Below are 20,730 nucleotides of genomic sequence, written 5' to 3' on the forward strand. Positions count from 1 at the left end.
GCAGGAAGACTAATGTAAGAGAATTTACACAATGAAAAAAACTAAAAATTAATGTTGTTTTTTTTTTTTTTTGGTCAATTTTACCAAAAAAAAAATTAAGTAGCTTATATTTTTTTCTCTTTTTTAATTAGGACGTTTGGAATAGTACCTTTTTTTTTTCTTTACTAATGTAGTATTAATTCGAATAAATGGATTTTATTATAATTATTCTTCTACCAACTTTTCTCTTTGTGCAAACCGAAGATTTTTTAACGGGAGAGTTGGTGATTTAGTACGTTTTCAAGATTTAATAAAAATTATACTACACTAGGATAATATCTACGTTATGCCGCGGATTGTTTTTTATAATTCTTTTGTATATTGTTTGTAATTTTAGTCTGTTAGCTTTCTAATCATAGCTGACAATCATTATAAATTTAATTCCAAATAGACTAACATGTATAGACAGATCACAAATATTTAAGCAGCTCTTTCGTGTGGAGTACAAAACACTATTAAAAATAACTAACAGTTGCTAATGCTGTTATAAGCACCATATTATGTTTTAATATAATATTTTTTTGTAAACAATTTTTTTAAAGAACACACATTCTATAGACACATCAAATTTATATTTTCTATTTTTAACTAAGTTTTGGAAAATAACTCTGTTCAGTTTAATAATTAAACTAAACCATTACAATTTAATAATAACAATTCCATTTTTAATATAATTGTTTTGCAAACACATTTTTTAAAACACATATAATGTAGACAAATCAAATTCATATTTTTAACTAAGTTTTGGAAAATAGCGTTGCTCGTTTCAATAATAAACTAAACCGAACTAACAATTTAATATTAACAACTCCAGTTTTTAATATAAAAAAAAAACTCGATCTCATGAATACAATTCAATAACTAATCCCAAGTCTAATTTAATAACATCAAGATCAAAACCAACTTCATGACAATGCACTAAAAAACCAAAGTACCACTTCGACAAACCCACTCAAAACACCGAAACAGAGATTAGCTCAGTCACTCATTTCCAAAACAGAGCAAGTGATATAAGCCTGTGTTTGTGCTAAAAAAAACAGTAGAAACGGAGTCTTCATGGTTTACTCTTTGCTTCAGGGATAGCTCATTCTTCTTGTGTCAGGTATCTTCTATTGGATTGCAGTCGCGGTAACGGTAGAAACGGGACGTCAGTGAACATAACAACACCATCGGCAAATTCGACGAAGAGCTCTGGAATACAGAACGATTTGTATTACAGTCGGGTATATGGAGCAGTTTTGCAGTGATAATTTTGAACGTTGCTACTGTCTTGTGATTCTGACATAAGATTTTTTTTTTTTGGTTTCGAGAAGTGTTCTTTTAACTTTTCTTAGGATGGGATTGGAGTTAGAGTTGAGGCTGTTTGTGTTGGATTCGAATTTTTGTACACAAGAAAACATTTTGATGGTCTTAAATTTTTCCGCACTGTTCGTTTTAGATATAAGGCAAGTGTTGTTGGAACATGTTAAAAAGAAAACAAAATGGCAAATTCAGAGGAAAACAAATTATGTCGAACCTAATTAATTTAGCTCAAGTACAGTTTAGCAATTGGAATAACGCAAAGCAAAATAACTAAAGTAAGAGCTTTTTTGATTTACAAACTAAATCTCTTTTACTTCAATAACCAAAGGGAGCGACTGTAAAAGTGAAGCAAGAAAAGAGAAAAACAAAAGTAAAGCATCATAATCGAAACCAAACCCAAACCAAACTGTTGGCACATTTGAGGTATTAGTAGGAGACAAACGAACAAAAGAACACAAACGTACATGAAAAATGTGAAGTCTTGCTTTGCTTAAGAGATGTTCATAGCTTTAGCATGATAGATTTCGAGATCTTTGTCAAGGTCCACAGCTGATTTCTCCACCTGCTTCTTTACGCCTTGGCCGCTTTTATTCCCTCTGCCACCTCCGGCACCTCGTCCTCTACCACGATTCCCGCCTCGACCACCTCCCTATTGGTTTTGTTGGCTGCCACACATAAACAATATGAATAATATGATAAACCCGATGCATCATCCGCCCATATGAATCAATGCAAGCTCCTTTTAACACTTACGTTGCAGGGCGTCTCATAGAAGAACTTGAGCATCTTCCTCTTCCTACTCTCCCACCTCTAACTCCTTGACTGCAAGAATCAGTGATTCATTCACTTCAGCACAAACATGCAGAACTATTCTTTTGTTAAGAAAAACAGACCAAGAGACGACAACATACGCAATGAAGACACTCCTATTCATCCTTCCATTCAATCTGGTTACATTAACCCGAGCTGCAACAGGAGCAGCCTCAGTACTTCCACCCAGAATCTCCAGTCTCATAGACCTTCCATCCAAGAATACATTGTTGTATTTCTTCATAGCTAGCATTGCATCACTTCTTCTAATATACACAACTTCAGCCCAGCCCTGTATGACACAGAACATCATATGTCAAAAATCACAGGAATGTAGTAAATAACAACTAAAACCATAGCAAAAATAAAACAAAACTTAGTTTTGGACGCCCATTCCTGTTAAAGTGAATTGCATATCTTTTTTGCATATAGCTCCTATAAACTTTATATGATATTAATTTTTACCATTTGTTCTTTGAGGAACCTAAGTATATATCAAATGATGACATTGTAGTGGAACAAGTCAATTGACCTAAGCTTGACTCAAACTTTGTCACTGAAACTCTTTTCTCAAATAAAAATCACCTCTTTGTTTTTCTTATCACTCCTTGTTTATTGTTTTCTGATGAGATACTTAGTTTTAAAACTAAAGAATCAAATCAAACTAAACAATACGTGACCCATCTCTTATCTCTGTAACTACCACACATCCAGCTAAAAACATAAACCCAAAAAAGCAATATCTAAAAAGCAGTCGAAGAAGATGACAATAACTTCAAAACAGATAACACAAAAACCCTTTCAAGATCCAAATCCAAACCAACGAATTTAAAATGATACTGTGACGAGATCGGAGAAAGATTGAAGTTTAACAAATGAGGACGATGAAGCATCAATTTGCTACGGAGATTTCGAGACACATTTAGAAGTGAGAAGAAGAGGTCGCAAATCAGAAAAAATAATTTTATTCCTTCGACAGGAAACCTAATCGGCAAGAGTCACCAAATATTATTCTTAGGTGTTTTAATTGTTTTAATTTGATTGGGTATTCATTTTAAATGATGTGTTACTCTCTGCTTCAATACAAAAGCAGAGGTGTCATACTTTGGTGAGAAACATAGAAGTTTTATTGTATTGATTCATTATTTGAATATCAAAAATAGTCGCCTTTTGTATGTAATAAGGAGTTAGTGTGAATGAAATCCGGGGTCCAATACAAATTATGAAAAATAACATTATAATTTTCATGATATTATTAACTATAAAATAAAATAAAAATCAATTTAAACATAAATTTTATTTGAAAAACATAGTAGTGTAATATCTTTAAAAAATAACTAACAAATTAAATATATTGGAAAATAGGTAAATATTTACATTTTTTTTCAACAAAAGTTACTCAAAAAACTTATATTTTTGCATATATATACACTAAATATACATAACATAACATATATAACCAAAAAAGAAAAAAAAAAAGTGGAGCCTCTAGAAAGTAGAACCCCATTCAAATGTTTCATATCAATGCCCTCAGGTCAGGCCCCATTCAAGTGGGCTTCTGTTAGTGTGTGTGAGTGCGAAAGAAGATACAATGCAAGAAGTTGGAGGGTCTGCTGCCAAAGCATCAGCCTCTCGATTACATTTCCTGGAGACAAACTATATCAAGAGATGGGAGCTTGTGTAGAGAATATATAGAAATATGTCTTACAAGAGAGATAATTATATTGGCAAAAGCAAATGTCAAGACCTAAAAATATGAATTTACTAACGGTTATGTTTGACAAAGCATCCAAGACAAAGCATAAAAATTCCTAACCATCTTTCAAATACGGCAATGTCGATATCAATGAATTTTTAACGGTTATGTAAAAGTCTTTGCACCGACCAAACCTTGACAATTAACAAAGAAGAACATAAGGCTCCAGCCTCGGAGTGGCGGACAATGTGGTTCAGCCGTACTTACAATCTGATGAGGAAGAGCCTGAACCACCACCAAAAGACCTACAAACACGCCTTAAACTACGATTTCAAACAAACTAGCTCACACTGCATCAAAGATATGAATTGAAGGATATACAAACGAATCACACATAGTAAACCGGAATTGATTTACGGTTCAAAAAACAGCTTTCTTTATTGATTATTTGAGAAGAAAAAAAACTCAATTATTACAAGAGAGTTCTAGCTTGCTTGAAGAAAACAAGTTAGAATTTTCTTGCCACTAATTGAGCCTATAGGATAAGACTTTAATTCAGAACTTGTCCATTATGAATAAATTGTGTTTATTGGAAAAAAAATTATTTTTTCAGAAACTCCACAATTTCCATCACAAATTGGAATTTTGCATGAAAGTTTTTGTTCATTTCTTATAGATAGATTTATGACGACAAGTTTGTGACTGATTCACGATGGTACTCTTACTCTATTTGATTTACAATAGCATCCGTTATGGCGTATACGTGACAAAACACTACAAAATGAATTTACAACGTTTCCATCAGTTTGTCTCAACACAAACATTATGATATATTCAACTCCAACTTCCTTAATGGACTAGAAATTCACAAGCATCATCAGTGAATTAGAAACGAAATCCATACCAACATGAATAGATCACAAAGAAACGAACTAATTATATGTACATGTCGTCCACAAAATTAAACCAAGACTCGTCACTAAAGAGAAAAACCAATTACAGGAACTGGTTAAGCAAACCAGTATGAAATGGTTGACCTCCCATGTAATACCTCTCAAGAACTTCATGAATCATAGTCACCATCATCAACGTAACATCACTAACTCCACTCATCCTCTGTATCATAAAACCTAAACGTGACACAACTTCATACTCAGCCTCACAGAACCTCAAAGCTTCTCTTCCCACTATCCTTGCAACCCTAACGAAACTTTTACGCACAACGATCTCTCTTCTCTTCACGTTAACCATCTCCCAAACCGATTTCAAAATCGCGTAAACCAAATCCCAAACCAAACTCTCCCTCTTCACAGTCACAAGCTGAAGAATCAAACCAAACGCAGCTTCCAAAGCTAAACACCACTCCTCATCATCATCGCAATCTTGATTCATCAACAACACGTTAACGATCTTTAAACCAAGACCATTGTCCAACAACGGCATCAAGAACTCATCATCAAGAAGCATTGGCAAATCACTGAACATCAAAAGAGCTTTTTTATTCCCGTCAAGCGAGAGAATGTAAATACAGAGCTCTTCCCAAGGGTTGCTTCCTATGAAAACATCAACAGCGACACGAGATACGATTCTTGAGAGGAGTTTGAAGTCTTCATCCGAAGCTTCTCGCTCGTAAAGACAAGCATTCAAATGGGTTTTGATGTCATTCAAAGACTCTGTTTTCAAACCGACCCTTGAGTCGTCGAGATCCATGAGAAGTGAATCGAGGAGAAAGAGTGAGAAAGATCGAATCTTTGGGGTTGTTGTATCGGCACCGAACCTGTAGATTTGGAGGAGCTTCACGGCTAAGATGTTTGGGAAATGGTGCTTGAAGATTTCGTAGAGAAGCTTCGGAGATGAAGATGATTGCTCTGTTTCTTTACCGTAACAGAGGGTAGTGATGAGGTTTGTGATTCCTTTGATGTCACGTGTTGCGAGGATCTCTCTTGCTTGGGTTCCAATGTAGATACGAGATGAGGTGAGTGGTGGTGGTGGGTATGAGGAAGAAGCTTGGTCTTCACGACGAGAAGTCATCTTTTTTCGTGGATTTATTTTCCCGAGAAAATCTTGGAGTCGAGAGAGAAAGAGATAAATGATAAAACAGAACGAGTAACAGAGTGATCTGATGAATCTTTTTTGATATACAAACGATTTGGTTACTTACGTTTCATGCTTCATATTGTAAATGACTAAATTGCCCCTACAGCTTTAGCACTAAAAAAGTTTTTTTTTTTTTTTTAGAACGAGTAAATTAGATACGTAATTCCGATATACTATGCCATGAATTTTTTTTGACAATTCTTTTAAAAATATTTATATGAATTCCTGAAATCATTGGTGTAACGTAGATGCTTAAAACTAAATTTATTGGTGTTTACATACAGTCACTTAGTTAGATTTTTACCTATTTCATTTATCATCAGTTGTTGAATTTGTACTTGTTGATATTTGTACTCTATATGTGCTTAAAACTAAATTTTTACCATGCGTTTTCGCCTTGTTCAATATCTATATGTGCTTGTTGATATTTGTACTCTTCACTTCTAAAACTAAAACAATAGTAAACCTGATGTTGAAAACTCGATTGAGCTAATAGCTCTAGCTCTATCACAAGCTTCTATTTCTTTTGTAAGTATGAACTATGAAGTATTGAAGTATGAACATTAATTAATGAGCAATAACAAGAAAACGTTACAATGGATTTTAGAATCACATGAGAGTAAAAATGAAAAAACTTACAAAAAAAAAAAGATAACGCCGTTTCCTTTGATTAAGGTGAAGATAAGAAATTGCAGAGAATAAAAAAGAAGATAGTGCTATAAATTAAAGCTAATTATTTGATTCAAAGCTATAGAATACATTTCATCTTTCAAAGATTTGATGATTTTTAACATTTTTTGCAACTCTCTGATTTTGCCATGATCAATCTCATTAATGGGTTTGTTTAAGTTATGGAAACATCATTATCTTAACTTCTCTAAAGAAGATATTTGTATACATATGATGTGGTTCATGCCTCATGGTAGCTTTACTGTATTTTTCGCAGCTTAACTAAGCTACAGCACCGTATCAAGAGAAGTAAAAATAGAATTTGTAAATCTAGCTTGAAAGATGTAGATGGAAGATGGAGATATGAAACGTTTATGAACCTAACTTAGGTTTTAACCTGGGGTACATCGTCATAATATATTTTTGTAATTAAGAATTAAAAATAGAATTATGTTTTATTTTTTGGTAGTATTTCTTATGTAATAAAACAGTAATACACTATTAATTATTTTTGGATGAAAATTAGTTTTCTCTAGTTTGAAAATATATATTGGGTTTTGGTTGAAATGTTTCATATTATAATTTAAGTTTTACTATTTTAGTTTTTTTTTTATCGTCTGGATTTATTATTGATTGCAAATTTTATGAGAACAATTACATATGAATCTACCATGGACAATTCATTCCGACCCTATTAGATTCACTACAAACACTCTTGCTCTCCCACTCCATGTTCTTGATGGACCTCCCTTCTCTATGTTCACCTTCATGTGTATGTAGAATCACGGCGAACGACGATAATTGCGCATCACTGGAGATCGTCTGTAAATTTTCCTCCATTAATCTGCACAATTAATAAATCGCATTATCTGGGGCTCGAACTCCAATCTCTTGGTGTAGAAGCATTAATGAACCCTAAGCCAACCACTGGGCCAAGAGGGCTTCCACTACTATTTTAGTTTTGCATATAACTTTATTAGAGTCAAGAAAACATTATAATATGTATTTCAAGATAAGTATTTGGATGAAAGTATTTAATTATACTTCCTATTTAAACAATCCATTTTTTTGGGTCATTATCAAAAGTATGTTTATAGTTAGGTAATGTAAATGGACCATAATCATAATATATGTTAACTTTCAAAGAATCTAATATCAATATTCTAGGATCAAACCAATCTAAGTGAGTTAATGAAATTTTAAATTTATATTAATGTTGACTAAGAATTGGATTTAGACATATACAAATGTGTAAATTTGAATGCTTGTAAATTTTGTTTCACACTCGCTTATAAATTTACAAATATTTATATAAAACCTTTATACAATTATTTATATTAAATTAGAAATAAAATTTATATAAAATTTGTCCTGCAGTATTGATACTAGGATTTTTGTATGTCTATCCTAGCAGGTTCAATTAACCTTATGCAGTTGTAATACTTAAGGTGTCAATCCAGTTGGGAAACTTTACTATCACTCAAGATGCAATCAAGGAATCACAAGTTAAGCCAATATAAAAAGAGTGTTTGTCTAACAGTCCTAGAATAATGACAATACAAAACGAAATTGAGTCACAGAACTAGAAACGAGAATGCATGACAAGAAGCGAAAATGAATAAAAACATAAACGAGTCTAAGCATGAACTAAAAGGCAATAAACAAAACAGTCTCAAGAATGTAATAAAAATCAGAAAGAAAGAGGTCCTAAGGATGGGAGTAATTGATGTCGGTGGAGTCTCCTAGTCTACATAGTGTTTAACATGCCACAAGCAAACCATCCCTAAACAATGAACATCACTTCTTAGCTAATCAAATCTCTTGACAGAAGCTACTCAAACTCAACCACTTCCAAACCTAGCTCTCGCTAAAGAAACATGATCAAGCATGGCATGAAAAACAAGTTCATTCACGTCAACAAACATCCTAGACAACTAATCTCTTAGGCTAGGAATGTAAGTCTCTGGCACTAGTTGGTCAGACATTTCATCGAACACCATTTGGGTGCGGAAATGTCTAAAACCTAGTTCCAATTGATCATAGAGAAACAAGTATTTCTAACTCTGGTCCAGAAGGGAATCATACAATCAAAACTTAAACACTGTACATCATAAGATCTTCCACCTAATATATCCCATCCTCAAGAACAACCACACTACTCAGATCCGGAAATCATTATCAAGGATGCAAACCCAGAAAACATTGAAACAAGCATTATTAGGTAGATATAAATAAGATGAACAACTTTGTAGACGGAATCCAATGCAAAAACTCAATAATCTCAAAGATATCGGAATACAAAGTCTCAGAACGTATTTGGTAGCTAGGTTAACCTTAAGGAAAAGAAAACGAGATTATAGATAAGATGTCTCAGCAAAGACTTAACAAAATGTATATATAGTAGTCCAACATGGAAAACCCTAAAACTTAAAACTACAAGGTAAAGCGTCAGTTCGGTGATCTCCTGAAGCGTGTGAAACCAAACGTCTTTCTTCCTGACATGTGCGATCGAGTCCGTGCGCGTCGAATGGAATGCAATGTCATCATGGTTCGGACGGACGCTGGGGAGCATGGCTCGGACGGACGCTGGGGAGCATGGCTCGGACGGACGCTGGGGAGCATGGCTCGGACGGATGCGCTTCCAACGTCTCCTCAATTCCTGAAATACTCCGAAATGCACAATGTATGCAAGGATGATGCAAGAACTACCTAGACATGCAAAATGTATAGAAAAGACTTAGAAAATGATGTAAAACAATCAGTTATCCTAGCTAAATTCATAATAAATATATGCTGAGGAGAGACAAAATATAGACATATAAAGTATACCAATGTAGGATAATGATTAAGATTAAGAATTATAATTGCTACAGAAAATATAAATCAAAACCCAATTGAAATCAACATTACTTGGGATTAAGAATTATAATCCTTACCAAAAAAAAGATTAAGAATTAGTATAATTTTTACAAAAAACAAAAGAATTGAATCGAATATATATAATCAATGAGAATGATAAAAAGAAACATAAGCATAATAAAAAAAACCCAAAAAACTAATGCTTCTCTATTTTTGTATTCATTATCTTGTTGACATATAGTAAACATATATTTTATACAAACTGGACAAATTTTTAAAAAAATCAAAACTGAGAGAAAGAAAATGTTTTAATGATAAGAAAATGTGAACTCTGTATTGCAATGATGATAACAATAGTTGTTCTATTTACTGGTTATTTATAGAGGTAGTCATGGTTAGGAGAATAAATCTTGGTGAGCAAGTTAGAAATCCTGAAAATCTTGATTAGATATTAAGGGGGTGTTATTCAACCTTGTATTTTAATGGAGTTGAGGGTATTTTGAAATCCAGCGTTATTCAATTACGTATTTTTTTAAAAAGTATAAAATCTGCTGTTATTGGATTAAACATTTGTTGGATGGATTTTAAAGCACTTGTCAAATTGCTGTTATTCTATTTCCAATGGATTTTGTTTCACTTTAGATTTTAATGGATTTTACATCCAAAACACGAACAAACACAATCCTAATAATTTTTGAAGTATTTCATCTCTCTCAAGCTTCTCCCGGTGATTTCGTTGTCATTGTCTTCATATCAAATCTTTAAATATCTTGAGCTTAATTAAAATCTTTAATTTTGCAGCAAATAGTTGACCACCGTATTTGATAAAAGTTTATTATAGATTTTATCCTACAAATATTATACTATATTTTTATATATGTATTTATATTGATTTATGCAGTTTAAAGTATTTATTTTGTTATGAATTTACTTTCCAACGTAAGATTTTAATAATTTTATTAATTTAATTTTATATTTTAACAATTGCAATACTAACACAATGTAACATAAGGTTTTAATAATTTAGTTTATTTAATTTGGTTTTCACAACATAATTTATGTATAAGTTATATTTTTATAATTTACCTTAAAAATTTAAAAAGTCCACTACTAATGACTTTTAAAACCATCAGTAATGACATCCAAATCCACTAATAACGTCCAAATCCACTAATAACATCCAAACCCAAGACCTCGCATTTGCAAAACCATTGAACTTTGAAATCTACTAATACTTTAAAATCCATTTAAAACCATCCTTGAATAACACCCCCTAAATTTTTAATTTAGTTTCCATTTAGTTTGTTTGTTTTAATACCATATTTATTGTTAGTGATAGCATTAAAAGCTCAAATTTATTACTTAGGTATTGTTTCATATTTTAATGGATTGTTGATTTAATTTTTGATTCAATGATCCAAAGATTGGTTCCATTTAGGATTTATAAGTAGAATGAATAATTGTTAACATTGTTTTTAGGGAAGTTTAGGATTTTGGTTCTTAATATGATAATTTCGGTTTAAAAAAAAATTAAAGGAAAACAGAATATTGTTGTAAAGATACTTTAGGAATTTTCGGTTTATTTATAGGTTTTTTGTGCAATTTTTTTAGGATCAATATTATAAAGGGAAAAAAACTAGATCTCCCCAAATTAAGAGGTTAATTACTAAATTAACTCATAAAATGTGAGGGTTAGGTGAATTATTTTTTTTGCCTAAAATACACTTTTGTGCTTTGTTAAGAAAAAAAAGAAAGTCAAGTTTACTCTCCCAGCATTTAAAAAAAAAAAAGTCAAAATATTTACAAAAGTCTGTCGATTTGTTAGTATACGACAGATTTGTTAGTATACGACAGATTTTTTTTTTGCACAACAGATTTTTTTTTGCAAGACCGATTTATTATGACAGACTTTTTTTGGACGTCAGATTTTTTTAATGATAGTTACGACAGATTAAAATTAGCGGCAGTTTTATTTTTCACGACACACTTATTTATGTAGACACAACAGATTTTCATATGGTAAGTTTTATATAATGTCTGCAGATTTATTTTTACTGTTATTTCAGATTTATTTTTTTCATTAAAAATCTGTCATAACGTGACAATTTTTTTTTAACAGAAAATTAATTACTAATTTGACATCTAGTGACAACAGATTTGTTTTAAATTGCAACAGATTTTTTTATTTAAACAAAAATCTGTCGTTTGATAACAGATTTATTATTTTTTTAAAAATTTGCTAAAATAACTTACAAAAAGACCTATATTAGATTTATTTACGGTATGACAGTTTTTTTTTTTTTTTTTGCTTCAGAAAATCTGATGTTTGATAACAAATTTATTAGATGTAAATATAGTGACAACAGATTTGTTTTATATTATGACAGTTTTTTCTTACAAAAATAATATTTTTCTACATTAAATTTTATATATCATACTTTTAAAGATTTTTTAAACATCATATTTGATACACAATATTTTTTATAAATCATATGTTACAAAATATTTTTAATTATATTTTTAAAATCATATTTTATACATTATATTTTTTTATAAATCATATACTGATAGTATTTTTAAACGTCATATTCTTATACATTTTTTTTTTGTAAATCATATTTTTTCTTTAAAATTTTTAAACATCATATTTTTATATATTTTATTATATTTTCATATATCATATTTTAATAAAATTTTATACATTATATTTTTAGTTATATTTCATAAATTATAATTTTTTTTATAAAACTTATCTAAAAATTTTGAATATTATTTTATACTTATTTTAAAATCATATTTTGGATTTTTTTATTTTTAAATCATAGTTTTAAACATTATATTTTTAAATTATATTTTTATATATTATGTTTTTTTTTTTGTTTTTTTCTTTTAAAAAGTTGTTTGAAGGGTTTTTAATATTTTTACATAAAATTTGTGTCATTCTAGTAATGAGATAGGATGAAGTGTTAATCTAGCAATTAATTGCCAAATTTGGGTCAAAAACTGGTGTATTTTCACTATTTTATAAATAAGTTTTTAAATAAGTAAAACTAAAAGAGTATAACCCAAAATGTATAGGTAGATTATGTTTGTCTGACTAATGCTTTAACGTATGTGGATTCTTTTGTTGAAGATGTCTTCCAACAGCGTTTGAGGGATCGTTTTCTAATCCTTGTTAGATTTTTTCCTCCTAATATTTAGTACATGAAAGTTAGCGAAGATATTAAAATACTAACCAAATTTTTTGGTTACAGACAACTAATCTGTCGAGAACGATCCATTTATTTGATTACAAAGGCATGTGAACAATGAAAACAATAGTGAATATGAATGGCCAGTATACAATTTGAACGACTTCTAATACCTTAAATCTTTAAACAGTTAAGACAATAAACTTGGGTGGTCCTTGTCAAATACTGTATTGTATGGCTTTCCTTTTTAAAAAATTTAAACATATATAGGTAGGCTTGAACTATTATCCTGGATTCGTCCCGACCTGATAGCTGTCCGAAAATAAACGAATTTAGTAGTCTTACTTTTCTTGTTTGGCAGCAAATTGTCTAGTACGACTTCTACAATATTCCCTTCTTCCTAAAGGTAGGTCCTCGCTGCTAATATCATGTGAGAGCTAGCTTTAGATGTTTTCTATGACAGCTTCCAAAACTTTAGGCATGACCAGCATACAATCGTTCCTATATACAAAATTTTGTTATCTATCACTATCGTCTATGTTTTGAAGCCTCTCATAATCTTCTATATATAATATGGATTTGCATATTCCTTATTCACTCACATACACACATACAAAGATGGATAAATTGGCGTTATGTGAAGCAAACAACGTTCCTCTAACTCCCATAACGTTCTTGAAGAGAGCTTCCGAGTGTTATGCTAATCAAACTTCCATAATCTATGGAAAAACTCGATTCACTTGGCGTCAGACCTACGAACGTTGCTGTCGTCTCGCTGCTTCTCTCCTCTCTCTTAACATCACCCGTAACGACGTCGTAAGAATTTTCGATTTGCCTTTTCATGCATATATATGCATACGATACTACGATGCCATGACGATACTGATCCACATATGAACCATATATGACTTTATTTTTTATTTATTGTTTGTTCTCTCGTTTTATCTTTAGTGATGCATTTATAAAAATTGCTTGTACGATCCTTAACTTTTTTTGACCTTAATGAAATATTTATCTACCTTTAACGTATGTGACAAATTTATGTATAGGTTTCGATTATTGCCCCAAACATACCTGCCATGTACGAGATGCATTTTAGCGTTCCCATGACCAGAGCCGTACTTAACCCTATTAACACCCGTCTTGACGCTAAAACCATAGCCATCATCCTCCACCACGCCCAGCCAAAGATCTTATTTGTGGACCACGAGTTTGCCTCTTTGACCCGGGAAGTCCTTCGCCTGTTACCCTTTCACGATTCACAACCTCATCCGCTGATAATATTAATTAACGAGTTTGATTCCACTACAAATCCTTCCTCCAAGATGGTAGACTACGAAGGTCTCATCCAAAAAGGAAAACCTACGCCCTCCCTGTTAGCAACTACGTTCCTTGTACGCAACGAGAATGACCCCATCTCTTTGAACTACACGTCGGGTACCACTGCCGACCCAAAAAGTGTGGTGATCAGCCATCGAGGGGCCTACTTGAGCGCTTTAGGCTCGATTATTGGCTGGCAAATGGGGATATTCCCAATCTACCTATGGACACTACCTATGTTTCATTGCAATGGATGGACACACACATGGTCCGTTGCTGCACGTGGTGGTACTAATGTATGCATGAGACATGTGAATGCTCAAGAGATCTATAAGAATATTGAATTACATGGTGTGACGCACATGTCATGTGTTCCTACGGTCTTCAGATTTCTCCTTGAAGGAGGTCGAACAGACCAGTCACACAAGTCCCAGCCGGTTCAGGTCCTGACCGGAGGTTCTTCGCCCCCGGCTATCATTTTGAAGAAAATCGAACAGCTGGGGTTTCAAGTGATGCATGGCTATGGACTTACGGAGGCCACCGGCCCGGTTCTCTTTTGTGAGTGGCAAGACGAGTGGAACAGGTAATAGTCACCATCTTAAGTTTTACATATATATACTACAAATCTTATAAATAACGGTGTTGAAGAAACTTTCCACAACAACCATGTTAAAAATCAGAAAAAATTGTATGAAAATTCTAAACAGACTACCAGAGCATCAACAGATGCAGTTGAAAGCAAGGCAAGGGGTAAGGAGCATAGCCCTAGGTGACGTTGATGTGAAGAACACAGAAACTCTAGAGAGTGTACCACGCGACGGGAAGACTATGGGAGAAATTGTCATTAAAGGAAGCAACTTAATGATAGGGTATCTAAAGAACCCTAAAGCAACATCTGAAGCGTTTAAAGACGGATGGCTAAACACAGGGGACATAGGTGTTATTCATCCTGATGGACATGTAGAGATCAAAGATCGATCCAAAGACATCATTATCTCAGGAGGTGAAAACATCAGCAGTATTGAGGTCGAAAAAGTTCTTTACATGCATCCAAAAGTGCTCGAGGCCGCTGTGGTGGCCATGCCTCATCCTCTGTGGGGTGAAACCCCGTGTGCCTTTGTTGTTCTAAAGAAGAGTGAAGAAGAATTGGTGACCAATGAAGGAGATCTCGTTAAGTATTGCCGTGATAATATGCCGCATTTTATGTGTCCAAGAAAGGTAGTGTTCTTTCAAGATTTGCCAAAGAACAGCAACGGTAAGATCCTTAAGTCTAAGTTGAGAGACAACGCTAAGGCCTTGGTAGTCAAGGAGTACGATGCCGGTTCCAAGAAAGTTCATCGAGAGAATGTTAAACACGTTAGTTCGAAGCTTTAAGACTTATATGTAAATGCGGATGAGGCAATAATAAAGTGCAGAAAGTAAATAACACAAGAACTTTGTTAACGAGGTTCGGTTTTTCCTACTCCCCGGGACCACGTCCAGACTTTTTCCTTTTTTTTATTTTCCTTTTCCTTGTAAAACTCCAATTTAATCAACCCAATAAATAGTAGTTTTCCTCTTCAATTCATCCTCAAACCGTCTTTCAATATTGCATTCTTAAACCTTCTAGAAACTTCTCACGCACATAAAACAACAACAATCATGTATCACGTCTTGAATCACACAGACACTACTTCAGACAAACCAATACATCTTCATTCTCCCCCTTTTTGACTATGCTTGTGAACTCATCAGTCCAAACTCCTAAAAACATCACCAAACACATCTTCATTCTCTCCCTGAATGAGTCACAACATGGTCAAAACTAACTGAAAAATTCTTCCCGCTTTGCAATACGCGGTTGATAACCTAGTACACCACCTCCATAGAATCATCTTTTCTAACCCAAATCCTGTTGCGCCTTATACCTCCATGATGGACTCCTTGAATGAATCTGAAACAATTCCTCTTGATATGTCCTTGAACTCCACAATGATAACATGTAGGACCTTGAAACCTTACATCATAAGCATTCTCAATTCGAACAACGTTTTGGCCTAATATGCCCAACAACACCACAATGATGACAAACAGGTCGAACAACGTTTCTAGGTGCATTCTGCTCTTTCACAAAAAAGTCTCTGAAGCAGTCTTTGAAGTAGTCTTTGAAGCAGACATGACTTTTCCACTTGAAACAAACACCGTATCCGATAAGGCTACACTTATCAGTCTTGCCAATACTCAGAATGTGATCCAACTTCTTTGTACCATTATTAAGCATCCTCAAATTCTTTTGAGTTTCTTCAAGCTGCACTTTAGCTTGTAATGCTTCTTCTCCCTTCTCTGTTGCATATTTCTCTGCTTCAACGACTTTAGCCTCTAACTCAAGCTTCTCCTTAATCAAAACTGAATTATCATCGACTACCTTAAGCCAATGTGCATACAACTTCTCATAACTCTTACCAAGTTCTTCATAACTCATATCCTCTCCATCACTATCACTATCAGATTCATGTTCAGATGTAGTTGCAGGTTTTGTTGCAGATTCAGAGGCAGTTGCAGATACTAATGCAGACGCTGATTTAGAACTATCTTCAAAAGTTGTAAACGCCACAAAATTCTTCAGTTCTTCTTCTTCATCTGAATTAGTTTCAGAATCACTAGTAACAACATTCATAGCCTTCTTCTTATGCTTTTGTAGATTGGCACATTCAGACCGTACATGACCATATCCTTTGCATTCAAAACATTGAACATTCTTTGATGAAGTCTTCATCTCTTCACCCATTCTACTTTTCTTCTCTTCGCCCTTACGCTTCAGAAATTTAGCAAATTGTCTTGATAACATAGCCATTGAATCTTCACAAGATGATACCTTAAGAGCTACTCCAATGTCAACTTCCTTCTTTATTGCTTCCTTAACTTGATCATCTTTCTTCTTTACTCCTTCAGCTTCATATAATTTGCTTAATTCAAAAGCCTTTAGAATCCCAACAAACTCATCAAAAGCCATCTAATCTAAATTATGAGCTTCTTCAACTGCAGAAATTTTTGACTCAAATTTTGCAGGAACAGATCGCTTCAGTTTCTTCACAAGCATTTTGTCTTTGTACTGCTTTCCAAGAGCAAAAGGTTCATTAGATATATCACATAACTTAGCATTGAACTCAGCCACAATTTCGTTTTCTTCCATCCTTAGATTCTCAAATTGTGATGCCAACATATCCATCTTTGTTCTCTTAACACTAGAAGTACCCTCAAACATATTCTCCAATGACTTCCATGCTTTCTGAGCTGATACACATTGAGAAATTAACTTGAAGTGGCTTGAATCAATAGCATTGTAAATCGCTGTCTTGGCTGTCGAATTACAACTGATAGCTTTTTCTCTCCAGCAGTCCACTTATCCCTAGGCTTAAGACTCTCAACCCCTTTCTCATCCACAACTTTAGGAGGCTCCCAACCAAGCTCAATCGAATTCCAGCAATCTTCATCAAGGTTACTAATAAACGCTTGCATACGAACCTTCCAATACCCGTAATTCGTTGAATCAAGCAACGGTGGTCTTGACATAGACGTGCCTTCTTTGTATGAATTCATCACAACTGATTCAAAGCTTTGCCTTACTTCCTGAGCTACCCTCACCCTTGATCTACCCGAAACTAGAATAAATCTCTATTGAGAACCCGCTCTGATACCACTTGTAAATGCGGATGAGGCAATAATAAAGTGCATAAAGTAAATAACACAAGAAATTTGTTAACGAGGTTCGGTTTTTCCTACTCCCTGGGACCACGTCCAGATTTCGATTCCACTAGAACAAGAAAGCAAATACAACCTATTCGCAAACGCGTAAATCAAGCAAAACCCTCTTAATTCACCGCTTCGTTCTATAACATGAAATCTTAAGGATAAATCTCTACCCTTAACTAAACTCACACCGAGTCTAGATTCAAACCAAGATAACCTAACCTTGGGCTAAACTCCCCCTGAGCCTAGACTTCAGATCTTCAACTCTCTTGAGCAACCTTCACACACACGTCACACCAACGAACAAAGAAGCTTGAACAACACAAGCACCAAACCGCGAAACCAAGCCGCACACAATGAGAAAGCTCTTTAAGGTTTTTATCTTTATCTTTCAGCTCTCTTGCTTCTTTAGGACGTGCCCAACACCTCCTTACATATCCATCAAGTCTTCCTAATCACCATAGGAGAATATTTCCAAATTCCGTAAGAAAATGATTTTTTCCTTTTTGCTATTTTCTTTTTCGTTGTAAAACTCCAATTTAATCAACCCAATAAATAGTAGTTTTCCTCTTCAATTCATTCTCAAACCGTCTTTCAATATTGCCTTTTTAAATTTTTTAGAAACTTCTCACGCACATAAAACAACAACAATCATGTATCACGTTTTGATTCACACATACACTACTTCAGCATCTTCGTTATATGGTATGTATCCGTTTTGTTTGTGTTTTAATTAATTTTTGTCTTAGTTTGCATGGATTGTTAAATTTATGTTAACTACGCTAAAGTATTTATAAATTATAGGTCAACAAATAATGCATCTTTTATTTAATGAAAAATCAGATTTTTATTTTTGTTATTTTTTGTCACGTGAAAGAAAAAATAATATATTGAAGAAGATAACTCATATGTCAGGCATACGGTTTGCCACGTGAAAAAACACAAATCTCATCACTTTCATTAGAACACAACTCAAAAATTAATATGGCTGACAACATTGCCAAAAAAAAAAAACACTCAACAATGGCTGACAACAAAACGGTGTGTTTTGGTCTTCTTGGTTGCATCAAATACGCATCAAAGATCGTCAGAACAGTAACACAATCCTCAAACGCCGTCATCATTGCCATCAGTGATCCATCTCTCGAAACCGCAAAAACATTCGCCGCCGCCAACAATTTATCGCCGGAGAACGTCACTATATACGGAAGCTACCAAGAACTGCTCAACGATGCAAACGTCGACGCAGTCTACTTGGCGATGCCGGTAACGCAGCGAGGGAAATGGGCAGTGACAGCGGCGGAGAAGAAGAAGCATGTTTTTGTTGAGAAACCACCGGCTCAAGACGCGACGGAGCTGGACAAGATTTTGGACGCGTGTGAATGTAACGGTGTTCAGTTTATGGACGGTACGGTTTGGTTGCATCATCAACGGACGGCTAAGATTAAAGAAACGATGTTTGATTCTGGATTGCTTGGAGATGTTCGCCACGTAAGCACTTTGTTCTTTTAATCAATATATTGCAAATTGGTACAAAATAATATTTTACTTTTATATAAAATGCTTAATTAATCACTAATCCTCAAAGTGTGACAAAATAATTTTATATATTGTAGATGTATAGTACAATGACAACTCCGGTATCAGAGCAACTGACTAAAGAAGCTATGGGTTTAGCCGGAGCTATTGGAGAGCTTGGGTACCCCATAGGTGCAGTTCTATGGGCTATGTCTTACCAAATGCCAATATTTGTCAGGGCTCTTCCCTCCTCTGTTTGCACAAACTCAACTGGGACTATCATGTCCTGCTCTGCCTCCCTTCAGTTTGGTACAACCGCAACCGCAATCGTCCATTGCTCTTTCCTCTCTCAACTTTCGACTGACCTAGCTATCTCAGGTTCTTACTTCTTAGTTCTTACCATAGCCTTTATAATTATAATTTAGAAATCCAGCCTTGAATTGAATCAAATCCAAGCCAAGAGGAATAATATTGCATCTAACAAAAATAAAAGATCTATAATAATTTTTTTGTTACATTCATTAGAAAAACGTATACCAAGCCAAACCAAAATAATGATACGTAAAATACTAATGATCTTTGTAACAACACCATATGTCGAAATGTACCATGCCAGGGTCAAAAGGTTCGTTTCAGATGAATGACTATGTGATACCTTACAAGGAGGACACAGCTTGGTTCGAGTACACAAGTGGTGCTAAGTTCGTGGACATGCACATTGGTTGGAACGTAATGCCAAAGAGGGTTACCTTTGATTGTGGCGGAACTGGGGAGTCTCAAGAAGCAATGATGCTGAGAGAGTTCACGCGGCTTGTTGAAGGAATCAAGCGGGGAGAATCAGAGGCTGATCGTAGGTGGCCAGAGATCAGTAGGAAGACACAGTTGGTGGTTGATGCTGTGAAGAAATCTGTTGATATAGGTTGTGAAGTGGTTCATCTGTAAATGGTGTCTAGAACTTCTAGTTAGATTATAATATTTATATTAGTGCCATATATAGACCCATTTAAATATGTTATATATGGTAGCTAACTTTTAAAACTCGAAAATGCTATGTCTATGTACTTCATGATTTTATTTGATACTCCATAATAACTTTATCTTCACTCTCGTCAACTATAATTTTAACATTTCATATGACAAGACGAGCACGGGGTGTATAATTCTTTTCTAATCTAGCAAGATAGCCTGAAGATGGCTTCATGTTGGTTCCATCATATATTCGTATATATGTTAAAGTGGTAATCACATGAAGATGCAGATTCGCATTGGCAGATCGATGAAGATGACTATATATACTCAAATCTGAGATATGTTAGGCCAATATAGAAGTAGATATGTTACCTTCTTTGTCATTTTCATGGAACCATAAGAAATTGGCAGCTCATCCAATTCATCACCCTTCTAATCTCTCTTTTTCTTTTTCCCTTGGCCATCATTTGTCTCAAGAACTGGTTCTTTCTTTCCAACTTGGTTCTTGTCCGAATCCCTAATTTCCTCTTC

General features: G+C 33.9%; 3 protein-coding genes and 1 pseudogene across 3 annotated transcripts; 2 read left to right on the forward strand and 2 right to left on the reverse strand.

Moving 5' to 3' along the window:
• On the reverse strand, positions 1,832-2,579 carry LOC104753600 (annotated as a pseudogene).
• On the reverse strand, positions 4,765-5,878 carry LOC104750391. Its single transcript, XM_010472177.1, has 2 exons — positions 4,898-5,878; positions 4,765-4,776 (listed from the first exon to the last, which is right to left on the reverse strand). Exons 1-2 carry the CDS (start codon positions 5,876-5,878, stop codon positions 4,765-4,767), a joined length of 993 nt encoding a protein of 330 aa, XP_010470479.1.
• LOC104750392 (butyrate--CoA ligase AAE11, peroxisomal) lies at positions 13,282-15,427 on the forward strand. Its single transcript, XM_010472178.2, has 3 exons — positions 13,282-13,479; positions 13,713-14,566; positions 14,691-15,427. The coding sequence occupies exons 1-3, from the start codon at positions 13,282-13,284 to the stop codon at positions 15,355-15,357; spliced, it is 1,719 nt and encodes a 572-aa protein (XP_010470480.1). The 3' UTR covers positions 15,358-15,427.
• On the forward strand, positions 18,627-20,333 carry LOC104750393 (uncharacterized oxidoreductase At4g09670-like). Its single transcript, XM_010472179.2, has 3 exons — positions 18,627-19,203; positions 19,329-19,608; positions 19,847-20,333. The coding sequence occupies exons 1-3, from the start codon at positions 18,697-18,699 to the stop codon at positions 20,170-20,172; spliced, it is 1,113 nt and encodes a 370-aa protein (XP_010470481.1). The 5' UTR covers positions 18,627-18,696; the 3' UTR covers positions 20,173-20,333.

The sequence above is a fragment of the Camelina sativa genome, chromosome 16 (genome assembly GCF_000633955.1).
Source record: "Camelina sativa cultivar DH55 chromosome 16, Cs, whole genome shotgun sequence".
Lineage (NCBI taxonomy): Eukaryota > Viridiplantae > Streptophyta > Magnoliopsida > Brassicales > Brassicaceae > Camelina > Camelina sativa.